The sequence below is a fragment of the Sus scrofa genome, chromosome 13 (genome assembly GCF_054392235.1).
Source record: "Sus scrofa isolate SSC_HxYL_T2T_F1_AM1 chromosome 13, Sscrofa_HxYL_maternal_Yorkshire_Landrace_v2.0, whole genome shotgun sequence".
In the NCBI taxonomy this organism is placed as follows: Eukaryota; Metazoa; Chordata; class Mammalia; order Artiodactyla; family Suidae; genus Sus; species Sus scrofa.
Window position 1 is genome coordinate 97,768,403 of NC_139395.1, and position 22,544 is coordinate 97,790,946.

The following is a 22,544-nucleotide window of genomic DNA, read 5'->3' on the forward strand; positions in this document are numbered from 1 at the left end:
TGTATAGAAACTAAACACACACACATAAGTTCAAACAAAAATGTGTATAAGTAAAACTGGGGAAATCTGAAATAAGGCCTTTTTTTAATAGATTTATTAGAATAGGATGCTTGTGAGAGGTGCAAGTGGGCAGACAAGGAAGCTCTGCCTGAAATAAGATCTTGGTTGTAACATTATGCTATAGTTTTGTAAAATGTTATCAACAGGATAAACTGCAAAATGTGTAAGGGATCTCTGTATTATTATTTCTTACAATTGCATGTGAACCAATAATTATCTCAATTTAAATTTCAATTAAGAAATATATGGCTCGAAAGGGGATTAAAAAATGTGTTTGAAGAAATTATGGCTGAAACCTTCCCAAACCTAGGAAACAGACATTTAGGTAAGGAAGCACAGAGGGTCCCAAACAAGATGAACCCAAACAGACCTACAAAAAGACATATTATAATTAAAATAGCAAAAGTTAAAGAGAGAATTCTAAAGGCAAGAGAAAAACAAAGAGTTAATTAAAAGGAACCCTCACAAGGCTATTAGCTTATTTCTCTACAAAAACATTGCAGACCAGAAGTGAATGTCAAGATATAATCAAGATCCTGAAAGAGAAACACCTGCAACCTAGGATACTCTACTCAGCAAGATTATCATTTAGAAGAGAAGGACAGATAAAGAATTTCTCAGACAAGCAAAACCTAAAAGAATATATAAATACTAAACCTGCCCTAAAAGAAATATTGAAAAGTCTTCTGTAATAGAAAAGAAGAATATACAGAAAAGAGAAAAACAGTGTTGGAAAGCAGATCACTTAAATAAGCCAGTACACAAATTTAAAAAAAAAATGGGTGTGAAAGCAATAATAACTACAATGAACAGAAAAAATGATAAATTTAAGATGTAAAAAAAGGACATCAAAATCATGAAATGTGAAAGAGAGTAAGAAAACATAATTTTTTAAAAGCATGTATTTGAGACTATATAACTACCAGTCTAAAGTAAATAGATATAGTAATGGGTTAATAAACTTGAAAAATAGGCTAACTACAAAACAAAAACATACAATTGATGCACAAAAGGCCAAAAGAAGAAAATGCAAGTATAATACAAAACCATCGAACCACACACACAAAAAAAGAAATGCAAAATCAACTGGAAAACAGGTTTAAAATGGCAATAAATTCCTATTTGTCAATAATTACCTTAAATTTCAGTGGACTAAGTGCTCCAATTAAAAGACATAAAGTGGCAGATTAGATAATAAAATAAGAGCCCACATTAGGCTGCCTACTTTAGGGCAAAGGACACATAAATTGAAAGTGAAGAGATGGAAAAAGATTATTTCATGCAAACCAAAATGACAAGAAAGTGGGGTTAGTAATACTCATACCAGACAAAACAGACTTTTTTTTGGCTGTGCCCAGAGCATGTAGAAGTTACCAATCCAGGGATGGAATGAACCTGAGCTATGGCAGCAATCTGAGCCACAGCAGGGACAATGCCAGATCCTTAACATGCTAGGCCAGACACAAACTCCGAAGAAATAGTGTTTTTATCTTTTTTTTTGGCTGTGGTATACAGTGCTTGATGTGGGATCTCAGTTCACAGAATAAGGACTGAACCAAGCCACAGTGGTGAAAGAACTGAGTCTTAACCACCAGACCACCACGGAACTCCCCAAAATAGACTTTAAAACAAAAGTCATAAAGACGTCATACAACAACAAAAGGATCAATACAAGAAGAGGATATTATATTCGTTAACATATATGCACTCAAAATGGGAACGCCTAAACAAAACAAATACTAACAGCATAAAGGGATAAATTGATGAGAATATAATAATGGTAGGAGACTTTAAAACTCCACTGACACCAATGGACAGATCGTCCAGAAAGAAAATCAATAAGGCAACAGAAATTCTAAGTAACACAACAGAACAATTAGACTTTATTGACATTTTCAGAACATTACATCCCCAAATTTAGAATAAACATTCTTTTCAAGTGTACATGGAACACCTTCTAGGATAGACCACATATCAGGACATAAAACAAGCATTAACATATTTAAGACCCTATAAATTATTTCAAGCATCTTTTCTGACCACAAATGGCATGAAATCAACCACATAAAGAGAAAGGAGAAAAAAAAAAAAAAACAATTACATGGAGACCAAACAACATGCTATTAAAAAAACTAATGGATCAACAATGAAATCAAAAAAATTCTGTGAGAAAAATGACAATGAAAACACAACCATATAAAATCCATGAGAAACAGTAAAATCAGTCCTTTGAGGGAAATTCATAGTGATACAGAACTTCAAAAAAAAAAAAAAAAAAAAAAAAAACAAGAAAAATCTCAAATAAACAACCTAACCTACCACCTAAAACAGCTATAAAAAGAAAAAACAAAACCTCAGGAGTTCCCGTCGTGGCGCAGTGGTTAACGAATCCGACTAGGAACCATGAGGTTGCGGGTTCGATCTCTGCCCTTGCTCAGTGGGTTAACGATCCAGAGTTGCCGTGAGCTGTGGTGTAGGTTGCAGACGCGGCTCGGATCCCGCGTTGCTGTGGCTCTGGCGTAGGCCGGTGGCTACAGCTCCGATTCAACCCTTAGCCTGGGAACCTCCATATGCCGCGGGAGCGGCCCAATAAATAGCAACAACAACAACAACAACAACAACAAAAAAAAAAACTTCAAGTCAGCAGAAAAAGGGAAATAATAAAGATCATAAAGGAAATAAATAAAATAGAGATTAAAGAAACAATAGAGGAGTTCTTGCTGTGGTGCAACAGGATAGGTAGCATCTCTGGAGCACTGGGACACAGGTTTGATCCCTGGCCCAGCACAGTGGGTTAAGGATCTGGCATTGCTGAAACTGCGGCGTAGGTGACAATCACAGCTCAGATATGATCCCTGACTCAGGAACTTCATATGCCATTGGGTGGCCAAAAAAATAAAGAAAAAGAAACAGTAGGAAAAAAAAATCAATAAAACCAAGAGCTGGTCCTTTTATACAGTAAACAAAATCAATTAACTTCAGGCCAGGCTCACTAAAAGAAAAAAGATAGGACCCAAAAAAAAACAAAAATAATAAATGGAAGTGGAGGAGTTCCTGTTGTGGCTCAGCAGGTTAAGAACCCAGCTAGTATCCATGAGTATGTAGGTGTGATCCCTGGCCTCATGCAATGAGTTAAAGATCCAGTGTTGCTGCAAGCTGCAGTGTAGGTCATATATGCTGACTGGATCTGGCGTTGCTGTGGCCATGCCACAGGCCAGCAGCTGAAGCTCTGATTCGACCCCTAGCCTGGGAACTTCCATATGCTGCAAGTGCAGCCCTAAAAAGACAAAAGAAAAAAAGAAAGGTAGAAAGGAAGGGAGAAGAAATGGAAGTGGAAAAGTAGTAACTGATACCATAGAAACACAAAAAAATAATAAGAGAATACTATGAACAAGAATATGCCAACAAAGTGGAAGAAATGCATAAGTTGCTAGAAACATAAAGCCCACCAAAAGTGAATCAGGAAGAAACAGACAATCTGAATAGACCAATCATTAGAAGTGAAATAAAATTTGTAATAAAAACAAACAAACAAGCAAAAACAAAACCTCCCTGCAAATAAAAGTCAAGGACCAGATGGCTTCATTGGGGAATTCTGCTAAGCATACAAAGAACTTATACTGATCCTTCTCAAACTCTTCCAAAAGACTGAAGGGGAAGGAACACTTCCAAAGTCTTTTTATGAAGCCACCATCACCCTGATACCAAAACCAGACAAAGACATTACCAAAAAAGAAAATTACAAAGTTCTCCTGTGGTACAGTGAGTTAAGGATCTGGCATTGTCACTATAGTGGCTTGGATCACTGCTGTGGCACTGGTTCAGTCCCTGGCCTGGGAACTTCCACATGCCATAGACATGACCAAGAAAGAAAAAAGAAAGGAAGTTACATGACAATACTTATAATAAACATAGATGTAAGAAGTCTCAAAAAAATATTAGCAAACTGAACTAAAAAACATGTAAAAAAGATCATACATCACTATCAAGTGGGATTCATCCCATGGTCACAAGGATAGTTCAACATATGGAAATCTATCAATGTGATTGGGAGAAAATATTTGTGCACAATACAACCAACAAGGGCTTAATTTCCAAAATATACAAACAACTCATGCAACTCAATAACAAAAAACAACCCAATCAAAAAAAATTGGTCAGAAGATCTAAATAGACTTTTTTCCAAAGACATACAGATGGCCAATAGGCACATGAAAAGATGCTCAACATCACTAGTTATTAGAGAAATGCAAATCAGAAGTACCATAGGTATCACTTCACATCAGTCAGAAAGGCCATTGTTGAAAAGCCTACAAATAATAAATGCTGGAGAGGGTATGAAGAAAAGGGAACCCTCCTACACTGTTGGTGGGAATGTAAATTGGTGCAGTCACCATGGAAAACAGAATGGAGTTTGCTCAAAAAACTAAAAATAGAGTTGTCAAGTGATCCAGCAATTTCACTCTTGGGCATATATCTGGAGAAAACTCTAATTCAAGAAGATATATGAAGGAGTTCCCTGGTAGCCTAGCAGTTAAGGATTCAGAGTTACTACTGTGGCTTGGGTTTGATCCCTGACCAGGGTGCTTCAGCATGCTTCAGGCATTGCCAAGAAAAAAAAAAAAGATATATGCATGGCTAGAACTAGAGATTATCATACTAAGTCAGAGAAAGACAAATATCATATGATATCACTTAGACGTAAAATCTAAAATATGATACAAATGAACATATTTATGCAACAGGAGACTCACAGACATAGAAAACAAACTTATGGTTACCAAAGGGAAATTGGGGTAGAGGAGGGATAAATTAGGAGTTTGGGATTAGTAGGTACAAATTACTATATATAAAATAGAGGAGTTCCTGTTGTGGCTCAACAGGTTAAGAACACAACTAGTATCCATGAGGATGCAGGTTCGATCCCTGGCCTCACTCAGTGGGTTAAGGATACAGCACTGCCACAAGCTATGGTGTAGGTCACAGATGTGGCTAGGATACCGCATTGCTGTGGCTGTCGATGTGGTATAGGCTGGCAGCTCCAGCTCTGACTCAACTCCTAACCCAAGAACTTCCATATGCAGCAGGTATAGCCCTAAAAAAAAAAAAAAAAAAAATAGGAGTTCTTTGATGACTCAGAGAGTTAAGGATCCATTGTTGTCACTGCTGTGACTCAGGTCACTGCAGTGACTCAGGTTCAATCCCTGGCCTAGGAATTTCCACATGCTGCAGGTGAGGCCAATAACGTAACATATAATGAAATAAACAACAAGGTCCCACAGTATAGCACAGGGTACTATATTCAATTTCCTGTAATAAACCGTAATAGAAAAGAATATGAAAAATATACATAGGAATTCCCATTGTGGCTCAGTGGTTAATGAATCTGACTAGCATCCATAGGGACACAGGTTTGATCCCTGGCCTTGCTCAGTGGGTTAAGGATCCGGTGTTGCTATGAGCTGTGGTGTAGGTAGCAGACGTGGCTGTGGAAGAGAGGCCCAAACTTACATCTTACACATGTTCAATTTCAAGTAAGTTAAAGGCTTTAAAAGCACAGTTTTATGTTTGAAGTCAATTTTACACCATGACTTGAGATTTTGGGCTTATACTCCAGAAATAAAAGTTTTCATGATCACAATTTATTTTCAAAGGAATAAACGTTTTAAACACCTCACTGACTAACTTCAGGAATATCTGATGCCCTGACCTATTAAAAACTAATATTAAACTATAACACTACACATTATAAATAGTATAATTTCATAATGTGATACCATTGAAAGTTCACATTTCCTTATAACCACTTTCAACTCCCTTCATTACTCTTTCTTGTAAACAACCTCTCAGCGTTCAGCCTCACAAGTTACTAAAGCAGATGCATTTTTATATTATTAAACTGAAAAGTCAAAGAAAATCAATGTGGGTACGACTATGGCAAATTTGGTTCACTCATGCATTGCTGTCATATACTTTAACATATTCGGGTTTGTTTTCATACAAAATGAATGTCTGCAAATACTTATCAAGGAAAACTGATGCTCCAGATACTTCCACATACACCACCTGGTAGGAGCATCCTAGCTGTGAGGCATTAGAAGCATTAAAGTAACCAATAGGCAATACTGATTGTAAGATCAAACAGAACTGTCTCACCCTTTGACTCAGTAATCTCACACTTGGGACTGAGATGCTGCTGCTGCGGGGGGGGTCACCGTCATCACCACCATCGTCATTTGCTTACTATGTGCCAGGCATCATGTTGAGAGACTGCAGCAGTCAGCAAGTTAATGATCTCAGGATCCAGTCTCCACTTGTATAACAAAAGTTCATGACACTCGGACATGGCCTGTATCTTTTCTAGACATAGTCTGTATTTTTTTTCCATGTCTCTAGGAATGGAAATGAATTCGCACTAACTTGTGAACCTCTGGCCCACCCCAAACCTCCTCAGGACTCCCTGGAGTACAGTTGTGAAGTACCTCAATCCTGCACACATGCTTTTGGGTGACTGCTATTAAATTTCACTGGTGTGGGAAGTGTGAGTGTACATTCTGTCTCTAATGTCCTAAAATATCATCAGTAGATTATACAACTAAGCCTACAGCCAAAGGACACTGGCAGGAAAAACAGTAACATCCAAATCACAAAACATGGGAGTTCCTGTTGTGGCTCAGCAGTAACAAACCTGACTAGTATCCATAAGGACATAGGTTCGATCCTTGGCCTTGCTCTGTGGGTTAAGGATCTAGCGTTGCCTTGAGCTGTGGTGTAGGTTGCAGATGTGGCTCGGATCTCAGCTCGAGTTGCTGTGGCTGTGGCATAGACCAGCAGCTGCAGCTCCAATTCAACCCCTAGCCTTGAAGCTTCCACAGGCCGAGGGTTTGGCCCTAAAAAGCACAAAACAAACAAACAAACAAATCACAGAACATAAGAAAAAGATTACCTTCATTAAAAGAGAACTATTCCAAGATTTTACAAGTTCAACAGCTCTTAGGTCTTGCCAACTAATGAAGTTGTGGAAATGTTTTCCTGTTTTCCTAAGAAAGATAAAAACATTAGTTTGAGACCCAGTATAAATCAGAGACTATGTGACTTGATAAATCTTCCACAAGAGAAAACAAAATTAGAGGCCCAATCAAAACCTCAAAGTATGATTTGATTAGATGGGGCTTTCTGAACGACTATTCTCTTCGATTGGATAAACTGAACAACACACTACATAACAATTATGATGTGCTATACAGTATGAAATTTTAGACCATATTCTATCCAGAAAGTATTTTTTGGAAGCTTTATGATGTGTACACTCCCAAAAACAGAACAAAACTCATGAAAAGCATTTAAATTCTTGCTTATATGATTTTAAAAGCAAGATAAGGAAGCTCTTTTTTTTTTTTTTTGTCTTTTTTTATCCCCCTCACCCCAACCAACGGCATAGGGGTTGAGTCAGAGCAATGCGGGATCTGAGCTGCATCTTGAACCTACACAAAAGCTCACTGCAGAATCCTTAACTCACTGAGCGAGGCAAGGGATGGAACCCACATCCTCAAGGATACTAATTGGGTTGTTGGGTGTATTGTCAATGAGCTACGAGGAGAAAGCTTTTGATTGTACTTACCTTGAAAGACACAACCAGATAAAAACTTCTGTACCTACAAGAGAGCTGAAATGTGTAGCCCGGGCCTGTTGAGACCTCTCAACTTTAGCACTGGTTCAACCACTGGCAACCTACCAGGCTTACCAAAATCGGTCCAAGAAAAAGAAATTCAACAAACTCTGGGTCAATACTACAATAGCAATACAGAACTAAGACAAAAGAGTGCAAACAAATCCTTTTTCCTTTGAGACTCCTGCAAATCAACCACTGCCATCCACTCATCTTCAACATGCAGCTCAGGCTGGCCTTCTGTCCTCCCTCCAGGCTTCCCTCCTGTGTGACTCTGACCACATTCATTTCCAAGACTGTCATTTCCCACCCTTCTTAAGCAATTCTCACCTGAGGTCACATCCTCAACTTTATCACCTGGAAATATTCTACCACTGAAATTCTATCACTTTGCTGTACACCTGAAACACTGTAAATCAATTTGATTTCATTTAAAAAAAAAAAAAAACAGTTAAGGACAGGAAAATGCTTACAGTATAATATAAAAAAAAAATCAGGGTAAAAATGACATATATTGCAACCCCAATTTTTTAAAAATAAATAAGGCAAATTAACAAAAAAAAAAAGAGAGAAATCCTAACATTCTAATATATCAGTCGATATACATCTTGCTATTATTTCAGTTCTCTCAGTCTCACTCCCTAAACACCTTCCCTTCAAACATACTGCAAACTTTAACCGCTCAAATATTTCCTTTCCTTACTACCAACCCCTCCTAGGCTTACCTTCCTTACCTTCCTACTAGGGTTACTTACATGGCCTATCACTTTTTTTTTTTTTTTTTTTTTGTCTTTTTGTCTTTGTTGTTGTTGTTGCTATTTCTTGGGCCGCTCCCGCGGCATATGGAGGTTCCCAGGCTAGGGGTCGAATTGGAGCTGTAGCCACCGGCCTACGCCAGAGCCACAGCAACGCAGGATCCGATCCGCGTCTGCAATCTACACCACAGCTCACGGCAACGCCGGATCGTTAACCCACTGAGCAAGGGCAGGGACCGAACCCGCAACCTCATGGTTCCTAGTCGGATTCGTTAACCACTGCGCCACAACAGGAACTCCTGGCCTATCACTTTAATAACCTGCCTTCATACACTCTCTATTTCTCGACTCTCTCTTTTTCTCTTTTTGTCTTTTTAGGGTTGCACATGTAGCATATGGAAGTTGCCAGGCTAGGGGTCAAATCAGAGCTGTAGCCATTGGCCTATGCCACAGCCACAGTAATGCAGGATCTGAGCTGAGTCTGCTCAGGGCAACACTGGATCCTTAATCCACTGAGCAAGGCCAGGTTCGAACCCGTGTCCTCCTGGATACTAGTCAGGTTCATTTCCACGAAGCCATGATAGGAACTCCTCTTTCTTTTTTTTTAATCATGATAAAATATACATAACATAAAAGTTACAACTTTAGCATAGCACAGGGAAATTTATTCAACACTGTGTAATAACATATGTGGGAAAGAATCTAAAAAGGAATGGGTACAGGTATATGTATAATTGATTTACTTCGCTGTACGCCTGAAACTAACACAGCTTTGTAAGTAACGATATTCCAATAAAACTTTTTAAAAAGTTACCCATTTAACTATTTTTAAGTGCACAATACAATGGCATTGACGCTGTATAACCATCACCACTATTTCCAAACGCTTGAGCTGTTTCCATTTCTTGCTACTGTGAATAATGCTCTTATAAACACTGTGGTACAAGTTATCTGTTTGAGTCCCTATTTTAAATTCCTTTGGGTATATACTAGGATTAGAATTGCTTGGTCACATGGTAATTCCATGTGTACTTTCTGAGGAACTACTAAACTATTTTCCACAGCAGCTTCATCATTTGACATTCCAGCAACCAGTATATAAGAGTTCCAATTTTTGGGAAGTTCCCGTTGTGGCGCAGTGGTTAATGAATCCGACTAGGAACCATGAGGCTGCGGGTTCCATCCCTGGCCTTGCTCAGTGGGTTAAGGATCCGGCATTGCCATGAGCTGTGGTGTAGGTTGCAGACCTGGCTCGGATCCCGCATTGCTGTGGCTCTGGCAGAGGCTGGCAGCTACAGCTCCGATTCGACCCCTAGCCTGGGAACCTCCATATGCTGCAGGAGCGGCTCAAGAAATGGCAAAAAGACAAAAAAAAAAAAAAAGAGTTCCAATTTTTCCATATCCTTACCAACACTTGTTATTTTCCATTTTAAAAATTATATCCAGGAGTTCCCATCGTGGCTCAGTGGTTAACAAATCCGACTAGGAACCATGAGGTTGTAGGTTCCGTCCCTGGCCTTGCTCAGTGGGTTAAGGATCCGGCATTGCCATGAGCTGTGGTGTAGGTTGCAGACCTGGCTCAGATCCCGCATTGCTGTGGCTCTGGTGTAGGCTGGCAGCTGCAGCTCCGATATGACCCCTAGCCTGGGAACCTCCATATGTTGCGGGGGTGGCCCAAGAAATGTCAAAAAGACAAAAAATAAATAAATAAATAAATAAATAAATAAAAATTATAGCCATATGGGGGTTGCGAAGTGGTATCTCGTGGTTTTAATTTGCATTTGCTCAATGGCTAATGATACTGAGCAGCTTTTCATGTGATTATTGACCATCTGAATATTATTCAAGCCCTTTGCCCACTTACAAGTTGGATTTAGGTTTTGTTGCTGTTGTTGAGCTGTAGGAGGTATTTAAATATTCAAATATGTGATTTGCAAATATTTCCTCTCACTTTGTGAGTTTTAGTTCATTTAAAATGTCCCTTTTTTTTTCTTCTGTCTTTCACCTTTATTAACAGGATCACAGCATTCTCTTACATCATGAACATGGTACTTCTCCCTTTAGTGATCCAAATGGTCACCATTATCATTACTACAAAGCAGAGAAGTGATTCTTCTACTATTGTAGTCCTCAACCTTAAATGAAATCACAAACCGAACATACCAAGACACATACCTTCCATATTACATACATACAGTCAGTTTTTAGAAATCTAATTGCAGACTTAAGGTATCAATGGCTATAAATTTTTTAAGACACATTTTTTTTTTTCTTTTTAGGACCACACCTGCAGCATATGGAAGTTCCCAGGCCAGGGGTCAAATCAAAGATGCAGCTGCCAACCTATGCCACAGCACAGGATCCATGTCACATCTGCAACCTACACTATAGCTCATGGCAACACTGGACCCTTAACCCACTGAGCCATGATAGGAAATCCCTTAAGACATTTTTAAAATGCAATTTACACAGCATGTAAAAATAATTTCAACATGACTTTATTATTTTGGATTACATTTAGGGCAATTTTCAGTTTCTACTCTGGAGAGTTCCAATAGTTAAGAAAAGTAAAGGAGTTTTCGTGGTTCAATGGGTTAAGAACCCAACACAGTGTCCATGAGGATGGGGGTTTGATCACTGGTCTTGCTCAGTGGGTTAAGGATCTGGCATTGCTGCAAGCTGTGGTGTAGGCTGGCAACTGCAGTTCCAATTCAACCCCTACCCTGGGAACTTCCATGTTCTACAGGTGTGGCCCTAAAAAAAAAAAAAAAAAAAAAAAGTAGCAAAAGCTGCAGTATTTGATCTTATAATCAAAGGCCACACAGTTAAATGCACAATTAAGTTCTCAGGGTGCCCCTACCAGATGGTACATAGGGTAAAGATTTGTAAAACTTTTTCTCCTTTGAAAATAACTATGATAACTCTACAAAACTGACTTCTTTATCCTCAGGGATTGCCAATTCTTCCTAGCTTAAGGCTGGAGCTGTCAGTTTGTGACTTTTCCAAACTACTTTTGCAAAGTGTGTATTCCTTGTTGTGTGTGGTCACTGAAGTTTCTGAAACTTCTATTATGCTTTCCCCGTGATTGGCTAGTGATCTGACTAGTGATTTTCTAAAATGTGTGGCCCTCCCCAAATCCAAAAAGGTATTGGCCCTTTAAATCTTCCAATGGACACTGCCTGAGGAAATCACTGAAGCTGAGAGAGCCAAAATCTAGGTAAATATCTATGTCGGTTCTGTGGGGTATTGCCAAATCCACCAAAGTATATAAGCCCATGTTTTTGTAGGCAAGGCTCCCACAACCTGCCCTGGCACCAGCCCTCACTCCTGCAATGCAGGCTGCTTTCCCTAAAGGAGCAGCAGGGCTGGTGGCCAGTTCATACATACCCACTCTTACCTAAGAACAGTAACCTCTCCCTTCATCCAGCAGTCCCCTACTTGTTATAAGGACCAATCATATTCCAGAGTTCTGAAAGAGCTATTCCAATCTCTCCAAATCAACGGTTGTTTTGGTGGAGGGATCGACCCCCTACAGTGTCTTACTCCTTGACTTTCAAGTTAACTACGTTTTCAATCCCTAAACTGGGATCAATCTGACTTTCTTCTGGGTTCCCTTTCAATGTCAAAACCATTGAGAAGAGCTGGAGGAAAGTCACCTAGCGATGTGAATGTGTGCCAATCCATAACTATGAGATACAAGCTTGTCTGCTGTCTCAAAGTCACCTGAAATGATGAAACTCTTTCTCTTGTCCCTAATTAGTTTCCACTCCATTCTCCACAAATAACACATCTGAATTCTCACCAGACTTCTCAAGCCCTAGGTTACCACTGGCCTCCTGTTTGTCAAAGGAAGTAAGGACACAGGGAATGATCTTCCTCAACTCCTCACTCTTCCACCAGCTATACCTACAGCCATCACGCATCTCTCTCTTGGTTCAAAAGAAAAGCTTTCTCTTTCCAGGTCTAAGGCTGGCATCTCTACCTGTAATTCTCTTTATCCATGACTTTCTGTCTCTTTTATCACCTCATTTCACAAGCATTCCTTCAACTATCTTTTTTTTTTTATTTTTTGCCTTTTGTCTTTTTAGGGCCGCACTCACAGCATATGGAGGTTCCCAGGCTAGGGGTCCAATCGGAGCTATAGCTGCCGGCCTATGCCACAGCCACAGCAACATCAGATCCAAGCTTCCTCTGTGACCTACACCACCACAGCTCACAGCAATGCCAGATCCTTAACCCGCTGAGGGAGGCCAGGGATCGAATCTGCAACCTCATGGTTCCTAGTTAGATTCATTTCCGCTGCACCACATTGGGAACTCCCAGCTGTCTTCTTTAAACATGCTTAAATCTCCTGATCTTTGAAGCAGAACTAAAAGCAAATCTCTTGACCCAGGATGCCTTCCCATACAGCTAAGCCCTCTCAATGTTTCCTCATCACCTCTCATTTCTCAACTAAATGCAATTCAAATGCAATTTGTTTATTTATTACAGCTGCATCTGTGGCATATGGAAGTTCCCAGGCCAGTTGAATAGCTGTAGCTGTGGTCTACATCACAGCTGTGGCAATGCCAGATCCTTAATCCACTGAGCAAGATCAGGGATTAAACCTGCATCTTCAGACATCATCAGGTCCTTAACCCACTGAACCACAATGGAAACTCCTCAAATCAATCCCAATTCCCAATCAATCATGAAAATCACATTCACTATAGTCACCCATGTATTTCTAATTTCCAGATTTATAAGATCCTTTCAATGTGGCTTGACCCTTCTGCAATATTGGCACCACATAATCATGTCCTCCTTACTAGAAATGCCACTTTCCTAGATTTCCATGATATCACTGTACTGTTTCTCCTCCTGTCTCTCTATGCAGGTCTTCTGGATTTATTCTGCAAATTGTTCTTCCTTTGACTGCCAGTTATATGCTAGTGTTTACTGAGGGTTGTGTCCATGGTCCCCTTCTCTTTTCAACTAGCTGCTCTCTCTGAAAAAATTTGACCCCCACCCATAAGGGCAGTCACCAAGGACCTTCAATGATCCTCATCTCTAGGGCCAGCCCCTAACTTAAGTTCCATCCTCTCATAAATAAATAGCTGCTTTCCTCATATCTCCCAAGATTGCCCACACCACCTCAAATGAACACATCTATCCAAACCTGCTGCTCCTCTTCCTCCAGTGTGTCACATCTGAGCTAAGGGTATCCTTCAGCTGCTTCAGCCAAAAACTGAGGGAGAAGGAGTCATCCTACATCCTCAAAGGGTTCCCTTAAAATCCCTGCAGCTTACACTCTAATGGGGGGGGTATAATAAGTGAGTTAATAAAAATACCATTTCATACAATGATTATGCTACGAAAACACCAGCATAGAGTAACCAGAGGTGAGGTGTCTTTTTGATATGAGATCAGAGATCTGAATGAGCAGAAACCTTCAAAGAGACTTCCCACATTGCTGTGGCCGTGGTGTTGGCCAGCAGCTGCAGCTCCAGTTTGACCCCTAGCCTGGCGTTGGCCAGAAGCTGCAGCTCCAGTTTGACCCCTAGCCTGGGAACTTCCATGTGCTGCAGGTGTGGGGCTAAAAAAGAGAGAGAGAGAGACTTCCCAGTCTCAGCCTCATTCCCCTCCAATCCACTATCCATGCTGCTTCAAGAATACCCTTTCTAGGAGTTCCTGCTGTGGCACAAAAGGATTGGTGGTGTCTCTTCAGCACTGGGACGCAGGTTCCATCCCTGGCCCCAGCACAGTGGGTTAAAGGATCCAGCACATCTGTAGCTGCTGCATAGGTTACAACTGCGGCTTGGATCTACTCCCTGGCCTGGGAACTCTATATGCCTCAGGGAAACAAACAAACAAACAAAAAACCAAAACCAAAAAAAAAAAAAAAAAAAGAATACTCTTTCTAAAATACAAGTTTGGTTACATTACTCTCCTGCTGAACTGTTTCTGATAGTTTCCCAACGCTTATAAGGGGCAAACTGTTTACTACAATCAACAGCCTTCTCTGGTCTGGAACCCTGGCTTCCTCTCTAGGTTCATCTCAATCAAAGCCTCATGTACCTAATATGTTGCAGGTACTCTTCTAGGTGTGAAGGCCCCGGTGAGAATGGGGGCATGAAAGTCCTGACATTCACAGAACTTCTAACTTCGATGGGAGAGATGGAATAAAAAAATGGGCAAATAGGTAAATAAAAATTTTCAATAGTGATGAGCACTTTGAAGGAAATAAAATGGTAACGTTATGGGTAAAGGCAATGGTCAGGGAAGGTCCCTTAAGTGAGGTCTGCATAATGAGAAAGGTTAAGATCTTGAGAAAGAGAGCTCCAGGCAGGGCAAGTTGCAGGTACAAAGCCCGAAGGTAGGAACCAGGGGAGAGTGTTCCAGAAACAGGCAGCAGGCTGGTGTGGTTGCACCATAGAGATAGGAGCAGGCTGGTCAGAGATGAGGTCAGAGTCAGGAAAAGAGTCAGAATACTTGGGCGTGGTGCCTTCCGGATGCCACTTGCTTGAATTCCAGATTCCTTTAGATGCTTCAGACACACCACACTCCTGCACCTCTGCCAGTGATTTGCTCTTCCCATGTAGGGAACTCCTCCTCATCCTTTAAAACCTGGTTCATGTGCCTCTGTGAGACCTTCCCTGACCCCCACATCTAGGCTATTCAGTCTCCCCCTCTGGTTCCCTCATGACCAGATATAAAGCAGTTCCGCAGGCCCAGCCATTCACTATCTATCATTACATCTGTTTCTACTATTAGCCTGAGAGCCTCCTGAGGGGACAGTGAGCTTCCTTTCAGGTTCTCACCACATGCTCAGCTCCCAAGAGATAGCTGATCAATGAATAAATGCTGCTCTGCCAGTGAGGACCATCAGATTGTGATTGGCAGAAATGAAATCTATTGATATATGATTCTTTGGAACCAGAGTTCTCGTCGTGGCTCAGCAGAAACAAATCTGACTAGGAACCATGAGGTTGCAGGTTCGATCCCTGGTCTCGCTCAGTGGGTTAAGAATCCGGCGCTGCCATGAGCTGTGGTGTAGATCGCAAAGTGCAGCTCGGATCTGGTGTGGCTGTGGCATAGGCCAGCGGCTATGACCCCTAGCCTGGGGACCTCCACATGCTGCGGGTACAGCCCTAAAAAGACCAAAAAAAAAAGATTCTTTGGAACCATTCTATGACAGTATCTACTTACACACTAAAATTTCATTTTTTTTCCTCACTGATTCATCAAATATTTATATAGCAATTCTTGCCAGAAGCTGGGGACATAGCTGCAAGTAGACACTGCAACTTTGTCCCTACGAATATATTTTCTATCAGGGGTCGAACAAATAATTCATTACTCAGTTGCTTACTTACAAACGGAGTAAGTCCTATGAAAGAGAAATAAGAGGGGCCATGAGTATTTGAACAGGAAGACCCTGCCTAGTCTGGGAGGAGGGGAAAGCCTTTGAAAAGTGACAGTGGAACCTGAGTTCTGAAGGATAAGCACGGACAAACAAGGAGGGTGAACATTCCCAACAAAACGTATTTATGTTCAAAGATGCTGATCTCAAGTAATAGCACATGTTCCAACATTCAATTAGCAGTGATTTAGATTTGCTTTATTTCTGTCAACAATAAAAGGAGACAATTATACTTCAACGAAAAATTAAAAAAAAAAACAATAGAAGGAGAAATGGAGGAAAAACATGAGTGGCAAATTTTACAAATGAATTGTCTTAGACCTCCCTAACACCCTATACCATCCTGTGGCTTTTTTTTTTTTGGTTTGGGGGAGCCGTAGCATGTAGCAGCTGGATGTGGGATCTCAGATCCCAGACCAGGGATCGAGCCCAGGCCGCAGCAGTGAAAGTGCTGAGTGCTAACACCTAAGACCACAAGGGAATTTCCTCCTATGGCTCTTAATATATTGTGTATCATGTATAATCAGCAAGAATCATTAACACAAGGTTCAGGTACTACAATAAAAGATATATTTGGTGCTTAGGGAACACAGGATGCCTTAGATATCTGTATTAAGAGACTGTAAATTTTTGGAGGGCTGCTATTCTGATTCATCTTTATATTCACTTCAGCCACCAGCACAGCGCCTTACTTGCCTTACTAGTGACGAGCCTGCAAACACTTACAGTGTGAATCCCGGTTCTCTGACTCATAGCTTATGTTACTAATTGGCACACACCCTGTGATCTGAGATTAGCTGGCAGAAGCCTCCCTGAGAGGCACAGCGAGAAAAGAAAGAAAACAACTCATGATTTTTTAGAACAAAAGGAATTGAAAACAACCAAAATGGAGAGGTCATTTAGAGCTATTTTAGAACACAGGATAACCACACCACTGATTAAATACATTAAAAAAAATTTTTTTTAACCTGAACAATATAAAGAAAACTCAAGGACTGAGAAAATAAAAACTGAGTTTTCTGGCATCTTAAGGGTGGGGGAGAATGAGGAGAAAAACACAAAGTTCCAAGGTTTAGACTTCCTGACAGCAACTGTGAGGAACATAACATTTCTAAGGCTTTGACAACAGAATGCACCACAGACACAGGAGGAAAAAAACAATGAGCTGGAAAGAGGCTGGGAGTAGACTGGACAATAGGGTGTTTCCACAGGGTCCAATCTGTCTCTCATTTTCTCTCACGAATGAGCAAGAAGTACTTCCTGCTGGCTCAGAGATGTGCGCACATCTGTGATTTTTTTCTCAGCTGTTTGTTAGGGAGCCTGTAGAATGTGCCAGCATTATCCACCGCAGTGGCTCACTGGGAACCAGGGAGCAGAATACAACTCCATTGTTTTAAGGTCAAAGATGCATGAGGCCTGTGTGTCTGGTTTATTTTTGAAAACTATCCAGTATTTCAGTTCCCTCAAAGTTTTCTAAACTCAAGAAAGAATACAGACATCTCAAAAAAGGACAACAAAGGAGAAAACTCACAGTTGTTTTAGGAAAAAAAAAATCCAACCTCTACAACAACAGCAATACAAATCTGACTCTTCTATTTCTCCTCTTTTAAGGTCTGATCCTACTGCCACACAGACACACAATACTATGACCTTTCTGCTATGAATGACCTTGTATGCAGGTTCTGATGAAAGCATTCTCTGTGGCCAATGACCTGATCTCCAAATGCAACCAAACATGAAATTTCCAATTAGTCTTTCCCTGGAGATACTCTCCTGGCCCTACTTCCATACCATCCACCTCCCAGATCTGCCTTGGTCCTATTTTGCCAGCATTTTGCATTCTAGGGGGGAGGAGGGGGAAGGGGAGGAAGGGGAGAAACTCTCTGTCCAAATCCTCTGCCTTCCTCTCTTCTATCCATTTAATCTCTACCAGAGGATACAACCGTCATCAGTTCTCAACTGGGAGTTACCTGCTCCTCAGGACACATTTGGCAATGTCTGAAGACATTTTTGGTTGTGAAACTGGGGGAGTGAGATGTTACTGGTAACTAGTGAGGTCAGGGATGCTACTAAACACCCTACTGTGCCCAGGACAGCCCCTAAGAACAAAGTATTACCTGGCCCCAAATGTCAAGAGTGCCACTGTTTAGAAACCCTGAATCTCCTCGGATGACTTTAACTCATTTATTCCTTCATCTGATTAATGTACTACCTAAGGCTTGCTGGGAGTTCCCTTCGTGGCTCAGTGGTTAAGGAACCCAACCAGGATCCATGAGGATGCAGGTTCAATCCCCGGCCTTGTTCAGTGGTTTAAGGATGCAGTGTTACTGTGAGCTATGGTGTAGATCATGGATGTGGCTCAGATCCCAAGTTGCTGTGGCTGTGGTGTAGGCCAGAAGCTGTAGCTCCGATTCAACCCCTGGCCCAGGAATCTCCATATGCTGTGGGTGTGGCCCTAAAAAAAAAAAAAAAAAAAAGAACTTGCTGTGCTCAAGACCCTGGGCAGGGAGTTGGAGGGAGGCACAGGGGGACTGCAGATGCAGGCATCAACATGAGATGCATTATGCCCTGAAAGAAAGAGTACCAATCTGGAGGAAAGGAGCCTCAGTCTAAACCAGACCAATCTTCTAACCACTTTTGGGTTATCTCCACATTCGCAAGTCTCAAACCAAACATTCTACCCACTCTCATCACCAAGTAACTCAGCCCTCCTCTTAACATTCTCTACAATTTCTATCACCTCTTCCTAAACATCAAAATTATTTTTAATATCCTTATTGACCCAATGATTTTTTAATAGCATGTTTTCAGTCTCCACTTGTTTGATTTCTAGTTTTATACCACTATAATCAGAAAAGATGCTGGATATAATTTCAATCTTCTTTTTTTTTTTTTGCTTTTTAGGGCCTCACCTGTGGCATATGGAGGTTCCCAGGCTCTGGGTCGAATCGGAGCTACATCTGCCAGCCTATACTACAGCCACAGCAACTCAGGATCCGAGCCGCGTCTGTGACCTACACCACAGCTCACAGCAACACCAGATCCTTAACCCACTGAGCAAGGCCAGGGATCAAACCTGCATCCTCATGGATGCTAGTCAGATTCATTAACCACTTAGCCATGATGGGAACTCCTCAATCTTCTTAAAATTGATTGAAACTTGCTCTGTGGCTTATCATATGATCTATCCTGTGCACTTGAGAAGAATGGATATTCTGCTGGACTGGGATGGAATGTTCTACAGATATCTATTAAGTCAGTCTGGTCTAATATGTTATTTAACGCCAATGTTTCCATATTGATTTTGTCTGGGTGATCTATTCATTAATGTGCTTGGGGTGTTAAAGTTCTAATATTATTGTATTATTGTCAGTTTCTCCCTTTATATCTGTTAATATTTACTGTATATATTTAGGTGCTCCTGTATTGGATGCATATATATTTACAAGTCTAACATCCCTTTTTTGGATTTACCCATTTATCATTATATAATCAATGTCCTTCTTTTTCTTTTATTATAGATTTTGGTTTAAAGTCTATTTTGTCTGATATGAGTACTGCTACTCCAGCTTTTTGTTTCTATTGGCATAAAACATCTTTTTTTTTTTTTTTTTTTTGTCTTTTTGCCTTTTCTGGGGCCGCTCCCACAGCATATGGAGGTTCCCAGGCTAGGGGTCGAATTGGAGCTGTAGCTGCCGGCCTGCACCAGACCAACAGGATCCAACGCGGGATCCGAGCTGCGTCTGCGACCTACACCACAGCTCATGGCAACGCCGGATCCTTAACCCACTGAGCGAGGGCAGGGACCGAACCCACAACCTCATGGTTCCTGGTGGGATTTTTTAACCACTGCGCCACGACGGGAACTCCAATCTTTGTATTTTTAGGGCTGTACCTGCAGCATATGGAAGTTCCCAGGCTATGGGTCAAACTGAAGCTGCAGCTGTAGCAATGTTGGGTCTGGGCTGCATCCACAACCTACGCCACAGCTTGCAGAAATGCCAGATCCTTAACTCGCTGAGCAAGGCCAGGGATCAAACCCTTGTCCTCATGGGTACTACTCAGGTTCTTAACTCTCTGAGCGACAATGGGAACTCCTGAAATATCTTTTTTAATCCCTTCACTTTCAATGTGTGTATCTTTAGCACTGAAGTGAGTCTTGTAGGTAGCATATAGACGGTCTTGTTGTTTTTATCCAATCAGCTACTCTATGTCTTTTGATTGGAGCATTTAATCTATTTACATTAAAAGTGATGATTAATAGGTCTGTACTTATTGCTTGGGAGTTCCTGTTGTGGCTCAGCAGAAACAAATCTGACTAGTATCCATGAGGATGCCAGTTTGATCCCTGGCCTTGTTCAGTGGGTCGAGGATCCAGCACTGCCATGAGCTGTGGTGCAGGTCGCAGATTCAGCTCAGATCCCAGCTTGGATCCTGTGTTGCCATGGCTGTGGCACAGACTAGCAGCTGTAGCTCTGATTCAACTCCTAGCCTGGGAACTTCCGTATGTTGCAGGTGTGGCCCTAAAAAAAAGTGAAAAAATATATATGTATGTACTTATTGCCATTTTGTTACTAGTTTTTTGGCTGCTTTTGTAGTTGTTTTTTCTTCTCATTTTAATCTCTTCCCTTGTGGTTTGACAATTTTAAAAAATACTATGTTTGGATTCCTTTCTCTTTGTTTTTTGTGCATCTATTGTAGGTTTTTTATTTGTGTTTACCATGAGGCTCATACATATCAATCTGTAAATATATCCACTTGTTTTAGAATAATAGTCATTATAAGTTCCAACACATTCTTAAAACTCTACTTTTTTTACTATCCTCTCAACTTTTTGTTTTGCTGTCATATTTTACACCTTTATGAGTATCCCCTGTTTATTACAGTTGTAGTTGATTTTACAATTTTTGTCTTTAACCTTAATACTAACTTATTTAAGTGGTTGATCGACTGCCTTTCCTATATATTTACATTTATCAGATCTTTTCCTTTAAATATTTTCTCTTCTTTTCTTTTTTTTGTGGGCTGCACCTGTGGCATATGGAAGTTCCCAGAGTAGGAGTCAAATCGGAGCTACAGCTGACAGCCTACACCAAAGCCACAACACAGGATCTACGCCATGTTTGCAACCTACACCACAGCTCATGGCAATGCTAGATCCTTAACCCACTGAGCAAGGCCAGGGATTGAACCTGCATCCTCATGGATACTAGATGGGTTCATAACCCGCTGAGCTGCAATGAAAACTCCCAATATGTTCTTATTTCTTGTTATAGCCCTTTCTTTTTCACTTAAGGAAGACCTTTAACATTTCTTATAAGGCCAGTTTGGTAGTAAAGAATTCTTTCAGTTTTTGCTGGTCTGGGAAACTCTTTGTTTCTCCTTCAATTCTGAAGGAGTAGAGTATCCTACCGTAAGTTTTTCCCTTACAGCACTTTAAATATATCATGCCACTCCCTTTTGGCCTTTAGAGTTTCTACTGAAAAAAATCAGCTGGTAACCTTACAGGTGTTCCCTTGTATGTGACTCTTTTTCTCTTGCTGCCTTTAGAATTCTCTCTTGCACTTTTACCATTTTAATTATAATATGTCTTCAGGTGGGTCTCTTTGGGTTCATCTTGTTTGGGACTCTGTGTGCTTCCTGGACTTGGGAATCTGTTTCCTTTTTCAGTTTAGGGAAGTTTTCAGCCATAATTTCATCAAGTATGTTTTCTACCCCTTTCTCTCTCTTTTCTCCTTCTGGGACCCCTTTAATGTGAATGTTAGCATTCTTTTTTTTAGGGCTACACCCATGACATATGGAAGTTCCCAGGCTAGGGGTCAAATTGGAGCTGCAGCCACAGCAATGCCAGACCTAAGCCACATCTGCAACATACACCGCAGCTCACAGCAACACCAGATCCTTAACACACTCATCTGGGCCAGGGATTAAACCCATGTCCTCATGGATACTAGTCAGGTTTGTTACTGCTGAGCCACAATGGGAATTCCGAATGTTAGCATTCCTGATGATTTCCCACAAATTCCTTAAATTGTCTTCAATTTTTTTTTTTTTTTTTTTTTTTTTGCCATTTTGATTGGGTGATTTCCACTATTTTGTCTTCCAGGTCACTTATGAATTCTTCTATATTACTTAATCTTCTATTAATTCCTTCTAGTAAATTTTAGTTTCAATTATTGTGTTCTTCTGCTCTGATTCTTTTTTTATATTTTCTAGTTCTTTGTTGAAGTTCTCACTGTGCTCCTATATTCTTTTCCTGAGTTCAGTGAGCATTTTTATTCCTATTAAACTCTTCAATCAGGTAAATAACTTATCTTCATTTTATTAGGTTTTTTTCCTGGGATTTCATCTTATTCTTTCATTTGGAACATATTCCTCTGTCTTCTCATTTTGTTTGAATTTCTCTTTTTGTCCCTATGAAATCAGGTTAAACAGTTACCTATCTTGGTCTTAAAGGTATACTTTTGAGTGGGAGCATTCCTATGCAGTCTGCATGTGCCCAGTGGCTTTGGTGGGAGAGCTAAATCTGAAGTGAGCATTAATCATATCTTGTCTCAGGTGTGCTGGTAGCTGCCACCTTGATGGGATATATGACTAAAGAAGGAGGGGTTAGGGCTGGAGCTAGGAGTAAGCTGGGGCTTTTTCCAGGCTCAGGACA

General features: G+C 40.7%; 1 protein-coding gene across 7 annotated transcripts in view; it reads right to left on the reverse strand.

Moving 5' to 3' along the window:
• GK5 (glycerol kinase 5) overlaps positions 1–22,544 on the reverse strand; it is an 87,737-nt gene that overhangs the window by 48,821 nt on the left and 16,372 nt on the right. For all 7 annotated transcript variants that reach the window (XR_014824064.1, XM_021069569.2, XM_003483257.5 and 4 more), the window contains exon 4: positions 7,007–7,100. Coding sequence is in view for 6 of the 7 variants with exons in the window: in XM_021069569.2 (XP_020925228.1) it covers positions 7,007–7,100 (94 nt within the window). In the remaining variant the exon portion in view is untranslated. The remainder of the gene's footprint in view (positions 1–7,006; positions 7,101–22,544) is intronic.